At 39.0% G+C, this 10,769-nt stretch overlaps 1 protein-coding gene and 1 pseudogene across 1 annotated transcript in view; one reads left to right on the top strand and one right to left on the bottom strand.

Moving 5' to 3' along the window:
* The window catches only part of CRYBG3 (crystallin beta-gamma domain containing 3), a 98,012-nt gene that overhangs the window by 2,364 nt on the left and 84,879 nt on the right, over positions 1-10,769 (bottom strand). The window contains exons 18-21 of the mRNA XM_039879100.1: positions 8,389-8,528; positions 5,649-5,772; positions 1,230-1,388; positions 128-287 (exon numbers count right to left, since the gene is read on the bottom strand). Coding sequence (XP_039735034.1) covers positions 128-287; positions 1,230-1,388; positions 5,649-5,772; positions 8,389-8,528 — 583 coding nt within the window. The remainder of the gene's footprint in view (positions 1-127; positions 288-1,229; positions 1,389-5,648; positions 5,773-8,388; positions 8,529-10,769) is intronic.
* LOC120615932 (uncharacterized) lies at positions 2,827-2,945 on the top strand (annotated as a pseudogene).

Raw genomic sequence — 10,769 nt, 5'->3', positions numbered from 1 at the left:
AGCATAGCTTTTTTCAAGCATAATTAAAAATGACATATGTAAGGATTTCTTTTATCCAGAAGGAAGAAGTTTCAAAATAAAAATGGTATCCAGAAACACAACACATTGGGTTTCATCACAGGCTCACCTGTAACGTCAAGAACAAGTTGGTCACTGAGATAGGAGCTGATGGTTCCATTTCTGTTCAGTCTCCACTTCTGCCTGAATTGTCCATGTTCGGTCCACAGGGCTACTTTAGCTCCGGGCACGTCCCGGCCACCAATTACATCGAGACATGTATCACTGGCCTACGAGGATTAAGAAATACATTGGTAGTACTGTGTTTGCTAAAATGATTTGAATCCCTTTTCTTTCATGGGAAAAAAAATCATAGATATGAAATCATTATGCCTTATCTAAACAGAATACTATACAGCATAATTATAATTTCAGTAAGCTTTTTTTAAAATGGTTGAGAGAAAATGGTACAGAAATAAACCTGAAATAGATACTTATTTTTAAAAGACACATATCTGACAACAGGCATTCAATAAGGTTTCTTGAATTGGAATTAAATGTTAAGTCCCTGTCAGCTTAAATGTGTTAGGTTGAACTTAGTATTCTTACAAAAACATTGGGTGATGTACTAGATATCTGACAATAATTACTTTTGTTGAAGCATGAGAAAAAGGTAGATAATCCATTGGTGAGACAATAAAAACAGCTGCAGTGTTTTCAAGCTGGTGTTCTAGTCTCCATAGCATCAAACATAATAGAGGTCACAGAAACTAAATTTTATTTTCTAGGCTTTCTCCAATATAGCTTCCTTCTACTACTTACTTCATTGTGTATTTTGAAAATTAGAAGTTTTCACCATGTTTAGAATCACAAAAGACAGCTGATTTTATCTGGACTGGAAAGGAGCTTCTTACCAAAAGAACACACTGTCCAGTCTAGATCCAGTGGTTTTTATCATTGCTTCTAAAAAAATCATTTAGATATATCCACAATATGTTATCACCCTAGTTTTTACTATAAAATAGAAAGTGGATTTTCTAGAATGAAAAATTCTCTGAAGTGTAGTTCACTTAAATACTTTAGTAATATACATACCAGTATTTATATAATCATGCAATAAACTTTCTAGGCAAGCTGCATTACTTTCTCATGCCATTTGATTTCACAAGATTCTGGTTTACAAAAGAAAAAGCCAAAAACCAAAAAGTTGGGTCAGGTGTCAGGTTGGTTACCTTGGATTTAAAGAGTCCTCGACAGTAGTGCCAGATCTGAGTATTCTTTCCACTATAGGGAGAAATGCACACAGATGTTGTCCTTGTGTCAGCTACATTTCCAGTGACTGTAAGATATTCATTCTGGGCTCGGTTCTTTATTCTAATGTACACTGCAGGCTACAATAGGGAGAAACAAAGAAATTTAGAAAAAAAAAAATTTGAATCTGGCAATCAGTCCTTCCAAAAAAGGAAAACATGGAGGGGAAGTGAGACATGACATGGTGGAATTTATTTTTTATCTCTTTCCCTCTTATTCCCTTTAGCAAATATGTATAAATTTTCTATTGACAGATCCTTAGACCACTGAACACAAAGCTTAAATTATACAATCTCTATTATACTTTTCTGAAAAAGGCCCTTTGGAAGAGTAAAGGAAACACTTTCACTAGAACTCCCATGTGGTACAGGGCAGTGAAGAATTAGGGACTTGATGAGTTTAATCAGTAACTACTGTGCCCTAGCTATGCTCTGGGAAGCAGGAGAGTAGGAATAAGGGCAAGGTACTACCAACAGCAACTTAGCAAAGACAGTACAGTAATGAGACTGTCTTGAGCTATGATTGCCAAATGACTGTGACTGGAGGTCACTGAGGACCCTAGTAGCTGTGGTGGTGACATTTACACTTTGCTGACCTTTATACTTCTTCAAAAGAAGAGACCTTCCATGTTTATTCTTCGCTACTTAGGTATTCAAAGATTGGGCAACAAAGGACTTTACCGCCGGACTTGGAATATATACAGGAAGTTTTAAAGTATTAAAATCTAGGACTTGCCTCTAAGTATTTAATTAATATTTATCGAAAGCTTAGTATATGTCAAACACTGTGCTAAATGCTTTCTGGGTCACTGTATGACCTGTCAGAATAACCGGAACAACTCTTTAAGAAAGTACAATTATGACTCGAATTTTATAAATAAGTTTATTTTGGAGTAACAAGGTTTGTCTTCACCAAAACCCTTCCTCTTAACCAGGAAGCTCTAAGGTCTGTGCTGAATGCACTAGTTACTCTTAGACACATGGAATAACAGACCAATTCCAAAGGTGCCAGTGTGAATTAAGATAACGAAAGGACAACACATGATTCAAGCCCCACAGAAACTGTTCTTTCAGTCCAGTGATTTGGGGCTCAAGTCTTAATATAGTAAAATACAGGACACCTGAAACCCCCACCTTGGGTCAGGTGTTGACATCCCAATTAGAACCTTGTTTAATAATAACAAATGGTCTGTTATTTAATAAGAGAATACTTCACTTGGAGAAACTGAAGTGCTAAGTAAATGCAACAAGGTATCATGGTAAGATCAACAATGACTCTTCTACAATTTTTAAACATAATATCACCAGGAGGCCAAGCTGAACTTTGGTAGACTGCTGCCATGGTTATTAGCCTTCCTAATGAAATAAACAATGGACAAATTTTTATCGGGTCACTGAAAGGCAAATGTTTTAAATGTTTCAAATCACAACTTCTGCATTCATAATGCAACAGTAATGTACTTAAATTTCTATAACTCATCCTGGTCTCCCACTGGAATTATAAATTGTCGAGGCTTCAGTCTACGGCCTTGCTACCCTGAACAAGCCTGATCCTGCCTGATCTCGGAAGCTAAGCAGGGTTGGGCCTGGTTAGTACTTGGATGGGAGACCATCTAGGACGACCAGGTGCTGCAGCCATAAAAAATAAAAAAAAAATGAAGGATAGTAAACTGACAAGGTCCTTGGAATCTGTGAGGTCAACCAAGAGTTGTCTCGCCTATATCTTTATTAGTTTCCTTACCTTTTACATACAAGGAATCAGGCGTGACCTTCAAAGGACAGAGTTCCAATTATGTTAGAAACAAACATCAGTTTTAATCAATTAACTCAAGCAAGGTACTAATTACCCTTACTACACACTTGTAGTCTGAAATCCTCTGTAATTATACTTTAAAACACTGATATGCATAAGTACCTTAGTGACTTCCTAATTCCCAACCTCAGAGAGAATTACATTTTATTTAAATGAATTTCTAGATAAGAATAGGAACTAAAGCAGTACCAAGAGACTTAACAAAAAGGAATTATGACCTATAATACTGTTTTAGAAACCCGGCATTGATTTGCTGGTTTCAAAGCTGTGGCCTAAATAAACAACAGGGAAAATAATCCCTGTTAAAATACTATTTTGTAATTAAATTTTTAACCAGAATAGGAATCGGGTAGTTCCTAAAGCATAATGCAATAAGAACAACACATATAATGTTGTCAAAAAACTACGTAAAATTAGAGGCTCTTGTTCTAGCTATCTTTTATTCTCAGGACCCTGAACAATGGGCAGGGACATCCTTCCCCAGCAAGGAACCCCTTTCAAAAGTGAGAGAAATATTCTCTGGGTCCAACTTGGCTTCTGAAGTTTCTCATACAGGATTAAGCATTACTATATAGTTGGTAAAAGCTACACGGCAAAGCCAAAATTGCCACTTCTACCTTGTTTTTTCCCATGGCTTTTCAAGTGGGATTCCCCATCATCCCATGTGACAAGAATGAAGAATAAGCAAGATGTGAAGGTCATGAAATCCTGTACCACAGTCTGTCAGGAAAGCCCACTAATGTTTAGTATCCCTCAGAAGAGCATCTCTGATTCTCTCCAGGGACACTGTGAATAGTAAACTTTCAAAATGTTACCATAGTAATATGAGCCAGATGTCGTGTCAGGCTCTTTACATATTTTATTATCTTATTTAATCCTCACAATAATTCTGAGAGGTAAGCAAAGCACTTTTCACCAGTAATGATTCTGAGGTGCCAAGAAATGATGTGATTCATCCATAGTCACACTGTTTACAAGTGGGAGAACTAGGATTTGAACGAACAGAACAATAGTGGGAATGAGGGGAGAAGGGGAGAGGGAGAGAGAGAGAGTATGTGTGTGTGATAGAGAGGTGGGGAGGGAGGCAGCAAGACCAGTAAGGTTAATTTTTTATTGGCTGTCATCTACTTAGCATTCACTATGTCAGATCAGAACATCAGAACCTTAGTACTTATATCAACTATGCTACACTGAACTCAGTGCCTGGAATATATGGTGGCCCTCTAAATATTTAGTTGATCTTATTTTAGAGGAAAGTAGGGTGTGGTTGCTTAAAAACATGGATTTTAGAGCATAATAGATTTGGGTTCGAATTCTAGTTCTGGCGGATTTTAGAGCATAATAGATTTGGGTTCAAATTCTAGTTCTGGCAGTTGGATGACTTGACAGTTTGCTTTACCTGTCTGAGCCTACTTTTTCATCTAGAAAATGTTTTAACAACTCCTATCTTAAAGGACTACTGTTGGAATCAAGTGAGAAAAGGTTTCTAAAGGGATTAGAAGTACAAATGGCATATCCACTGACCATTGCATTGCCCCGCTGGCAGCCTAGCTTGGGTTTCCCGCCCTCCGTGAAACCTCCCACCACTCCCACACATTTCATACTTCCCTTTTCTAAACCAGGCACATTGCTTGTGGCTTTTCGATGATTACACAGTTTTTCATTTTATATTAGTTGGATGTTTTATCCCCCCACCCCCCACGCCCCATGCCAAAAGTATGTTCCAATAAGGTAGAAGTGATGTCTGCCCCATAGCTTTCATAATTTTTGGCATAATGTCAGACATACATCCATTTTTATTTTCATTCCTTCATTAAACGAATAGTCCCTGAGCTCCTACAATGTGCCAGACATTGTGACAGGCACTGGGAGTAGAGCAATAAGCAAAATATGCACAGCCTTGCCTTTACGGGGCTTGCAACAGAGTGAGAAAACACCAAATCCAACCATGACTATAAGGTTATAAATAAACCACATGCAGTGTCTTGTAGAAAAAGAACCCAGTCTTTTAGGATCTAATTTAGATTGAGAGAGACTATGAAAGAAGCATCTTGAGGACCTGACGTGTAAGCTAAATTTAAAGATGGGTAAGAATTAGCCAGGCAGAGGATGAGGAAAGAACCTTCTAGACAGAGGGCACTGCCTGTGTCAAAAGCCTGAGTGGGAAAGCACTCTGCACATGTCTCAGCCACGTGAGCATTATGTAAGCAGGGGAGACAAAATCTAAATACTTAGTAAAACTAGCATCAGTCTCAAGGGTCCATTCTTGTTTCTCTTGCTTGCCACAGAGCTCTTAATTTTCCATGAAAAGTGAACATGATCAAATATGACTCTAGGCTCAAAGCTAAAATCCAACATTGACCTTTAAAACAATTTTATGAATTGTTTAAATTCTACAGTATTTCCCATCCTAATCCACGCCCCCTGCTACATAAATGGCAAACGAAATGATCATTATTTCACATGCTGTAGTTTATGAAATTTGTACTAGAAAAGCAAGCTATTTTGGATCCTATGGTTCTTCTTACCTGCTTCATAGGACGAAGGGAACCAATTGTTTTCCACCTACTGAATGCTGTCCAGTTTGGGATCTCATTAGGCTCGAGTAGGATTTGTCTGCCCAAGAAATTGGAACCTTCATAAGCTATCCACCTATATGAGAGCAGGAAAGAAAAAAAGTGGGGATACTTCTAAACAATAGGCAATCCCTATATTATACCATATAGGGTTCATTCTTTAAAATATCTAGGTTTATAGAATTTTTAAAAAGAAAAAAGTAAGTAATTCTATTTTTTAACAGAAAAAGCAGGGATGACTAGGAGAAATCCCACTGGACTGGTGCTTAGATGATGTGAATTCCAGTTAGGATTCTGGTTTCCTTCCTTTCGAAACAAGGTTCCCTCCAGCTCTAAAATTCTGTGTTCATTTGATAATACTGAGTCATTTTTCTTACATTTTAATATTCAAAGATAAGCTATAACCCCTCACTGTTAAAAAACACTGGACTCTCCCACTTGAAGGCTTATCTCATGTCCTTCAGGGCCTCTCCAGGTGGCTCCAGTGACCCCTGCAGACACACATTCCACAGCTTCTCCAAGGCCACCAAAGACTACTAAAAATTATCCACAGAAATTCTGTCATACTCTTCCATCAAGGCCTGGCTCCTTTGCAGATCCTCTCAGTACCCTGGGGGCCTTCAACTCAGGCCAAGTTAAAGTGTGTAAAAAAGTATAGGGCTTCGAGGTGTCTGGAGTCTCAATACATGGAACACATCGTGCCTGTTCCTTTATGGACTAACACTGGCTGCTTTTCCATCACCATGACAAGTTGAATAGTTGTGACAGAGATGATCCACAAACTGAAAAGACCATCTGGCCTTTTTCAGAAAAAGTTTGCCAAGCCCTGCTTTTGGTGGTTATCAAGCTGGATGCCTAAGAAGCAGGGATCGCCAAGAGGATCTGAAATTCTGAGCAGGACTCAAGGTCACCTTAAACAGTGCTTTCAGAAAGTATGTGTGGAGGACAAGGTGGCTGCTTTGCTTGGCTCACACAAAGCACCGTGTTCCCCACAATTGAGATCAGGCTTGGCCAAATTATGCATGACTATGAAGAGGCATATCTATCCATCTCTCCAGCTTTGCAGATTCTTTAAATAGGCAGAGAAGTTTCAATTATAAAACCTGAGCAAGATTTTAATAAAACTGTTACCTCATTAAATATTAATCTAAATGAATTGCATAGTTGAAAAGCTGTGTGAGATGGTGCACTAAAGCATGGCCTTCATTACCATCAGATCAGATATGGAATGATACGGGAATTAAACAAAACTTTTCACCAGGTGTAGCTAGCTAGCTCTGAATTAAATGGCATTCTATAAACCGTCTGTCGCCTAGAAAACCTTCAGCCTTCACTAATCCTTACTCCATGTACCAATTCTTATAGAGAATCCAGAACAATGAAAGTAAGCAGATAATTTAAAGAAAACGAAGAAAGTCAAGGTAAAATGGCACCAATTTTCTACAAAAGAGTGAGATAAGATGGTGAGTTTACGCCATCAATAAATGATGAGTCAATAAATATCAGTTCCACTTAGGTACATGAAGAAAAGAAATGTATAAGAATGCTGTGAAAGTCTTCGCAGGGATATGAAATTCAGTTCAAACAGAGTTAAGTGGTAAATAATATACTGGAATATAACAGGGATTACTATACTCAGAGAATACAAAATCAGTTTAATAAACACTAAAACGTGAAATGCTTTCTGCTATACATGTGAATAATACAAAAACCATTTATTATAAGTTAATTTTCAAATCAGTTTATATTCTTGGCTTTCTCTTTCATTATCTCCAGGTAGTTAAACATGCAGAGTTGATTATCACACAATTTAAGAGTTGTAAGAAATAGAAACAGCCATCTTTAAATTAATCATCTGTGTGTTCAGATGACTGTGTGTTCTTTTAGTTGACTTTTGGTACCAGAACACCGATAGTGCAGGAGGTGGCACAGGCTTACATGCCACTCTTCAGAAATGGTCTAAGAGGCAGATTTTCCAGGAAGCAAATTGAACCTCAGCTTCACGGCCCCTCATTTGCAAGGTTTGCAAAGCCTCTTACCATTTTTGTTTTAAATAAAAATGCAAAGTTCATACCTAATTTAGGTATCCTTAATTTATTCATTTCTTTTCTTAAAGTAGTCTCCCAGCTTATAAAAAAAAAGTGCAGGCCCCACACAACCTGGATCCACTCTGACTGACAACCTGAATGAACAGCAACACCGGTAGGCAGGCAAAGTCAAACCAAGATACAGCATGAAAATGAGTACTCTGGATCAAACAGCTCTAGAACAAGATGTCAAATCAAAGTACAGTAAAAACACTATCAATCTTAACAAACTGTCACTTGTCTTAAGCAGACAATGGTCTCAACCAAAACTGCTGACTTAACTAGGTTTTCCCTGAAAGTGGGCTCAACTGGTTATGGTCTTCTGGTCAACCTACTCTTGACACAGGCTCTGAACACATGGCAGCTGTTCTCTCCCAAACCAAAGGGCTCTTCTCCCAGACCGGACCACTGCATACTTCTAAATACGGACATGGTCCACAGTCTTCTCTTATTTAAACAGAAACTACTATTATTACATTGAGAGATAAAAGGAGTAAGAGCACCATCAGACCACAAAAAAGCAACAATAGGGGAATAAAGAGCAACTTTGCAACACTGTCCTCAAACAGTGACTGAACCGGGCCAAGCCTTCCTCCCATACTTACAGTCCACTTTTTACCCACACGGACTGAGTGTAGAAGTGCAGGTCCTTGTTTAGAACAGAGTTCACGGCCTCTTCCAGATGTAACTCTCTTCCCTCACAATGTTCCAGAGCAAAAAGGCTGATGGAGGGTTCTTCAAAAATCTAACAGCACAAAAAAGAAAAAGCATCACCAAAAGGGGTGGCCACACATCAGTGACATCCCAGGCAGAATGCAGGTGGTACCCTGGATCCACTGTATTCTCAAATGCATAGTGTTTTCTACTTCACCCTCTAAAGATGTTATAGCCAAAACTGCACTGGTGGGATCCGATTCTATTAATTTTTATTCAATTTTTGATAAATTAACAAATTTCAGAAAAACAATCTTAATCTCGTAATAAAAATGGGCACCTTGTTCCAATCACATATTAAGGGCTGGCTGTGCTGTTAACATAGACCACATTTTGATCCTGCTAATGCTTTTAGCTGGCAACAGAATGAACAGAGAACGGAATGGCACCCTCATTTCCCAGGAGGCCACATGAGGAGTCACTGAGCAGGCTGATTTTATGGCTCTAGGCTCTTAAAAACATTCCTAGGAAGGAGGAAAAGACGTTTTTACTTTAACAACAATAAGCTAGAATGCACAGAGATGGGTGATTTCTGCATTACAGGTGAGAAAATGGAAACGGAAGGAAGACAGAACTGTGCCGACCCACAAAGATAGGTGGTGGTGAGATGGGCCTGTGGAGCTGATGGAACACATGAACTAGGAGAGGCGAGCCAAAAGAGAAAACATCGTGTATGAAATAAAAGGGAAAGAAAATAAGTATTAAACACTTCGGAGACGCTGAGGAAGAGGGTGCCTGAGATACGGTTGTTTGGGTTTGGCAATCAAGAGGCAGCTGGTAACCTATAAGACAACTGTTTGAGTGGCTTGTAGGAGATGATGAGTGGAATCTAGGTTGTAAGGACAGAGGACAAGGTATTTATTAGAAAAGTTTGGCGAAGAGGAAGGAAGTGGGTCAGTGGCCTATGGGCATGCTGTGAGCACGGTGGAAGGTGATAACAAGAGAAAGAAGGTGAATAATGCAAGACAAGAGGGACGGTTCTAGGAAGGAGTGAGAGGTCCAATCAATCAGTCCGGAATCTCTGACTGGAATCAGTCCATGAATAAAATCATAAAGAATGCTGAGAAATTTCCAGGTTTTTAAAATAGGTAAGTGTGTAATCCTGTCTTTACATTTCATTATGTGGCAAAGGTTGCCTGCTGATCAGGTCTGAAACACTGCCCAACAGAACTTTCTGCGGTGACCGGAATCTTGTACACGTGCACTCCTCCATTCGTAGCTGCTAGCCGCATGTGGCCGTCAAGCATTTGAAATGTGGTTTGTGAGACCAAGAAATTGAATTTGTTTTATTTAATTTTCATTTATTTAAAGTTAACCCCATGTGGCCAGTGCTAGGGTAACTGGATAGTGAGCGCTAGGGATTAGGATACTGGCAAAGAACGGAAGCACCACTGTGCACAGTGAAACAGCAAGCCAGGAGGGAAAAGGCTGCCTGCCCAGGAGCACTGATTTTCCTTCAGTAAATGCCATCAGCTGGGCCAGAAACACACACCCATCTTTAGTTGCAGAGTTACTGAGTAACTGCAGGCAAGATTAGGTATCTCTTCTGCTATCTGCAAAATAACCAACTGGAAGCATCCCAATGGTTTATGGAATAAAGGAACTTCTAGGAGTCCAGAACAGCAGGTTAGGAATGCAGCCAGGCAATCACAGACTCTAAATTACCCACTGAAACTAGTGTCTGAAAATGGACAATCACTCTCCATGGGTAAGCCGCTGACTTTACTGTGGGACTTTTTCCAACATCTTCACCCCTAAGCTTTTAAAAAAGCATTTCGGCTTACCTCCCCACACTCTTTACTACTTGTTGAGTTACTGATTTGTAAGGAAGGGCAGACAAGCAGGGGGCCTGGAAAGGGCTCGAAATCAACCATCAGCAACACTCACCCTAGTAGAGTTTGCTGTGGTAAGAGTGACAGACACCTATGTTAAAGGTATTTAATGCTGACATGATGTAACTGTTTTAAATCCCAGTGGGTAAAAAATTAAAAGCTTATTATGAAAATGTCATTTAAATGCTAAGCATTATCCTAAGAAAAATAGTACCTGTACACATTTTCCTCTTCCTTTTGCAGAATGCCCACAAAGACATTTTTCAAAAGGCTGCCATTATCCCTCAAACACCCTCAAATTCACTCTCAAATTCAAAGACGATTTAGAAATTGGGCAACTAGGAATTTACTTTAGGGAAAACTATGAAAAGTTTGATAGAGGGGATCACAAAAAAATGTTGAAAAATGATGATGCAAGGAGTTTGAGAAAGAACTGTAAA

The sequence above is a fragment of the Pteropus medius genome, unplaced genomic scaffold (genome assembly GCF_902729225.1).
Source record: "Pteropus medius unplaced genomic scaffold, Ma_sr-lr_union100, whole genome shotgun sequence".
Taxonomy (NCBI): Eukaryota; Metazoa; Chordata; class Mammalia; order Chiroptera; family Pteropodidae; genus Pteropus; species Pteropus medius.
The sequence above is the reverse complement of the archived record's forward strand: the minus strand, read 5'-3'. Positions and strand labels throughout refer to the sequence as shown.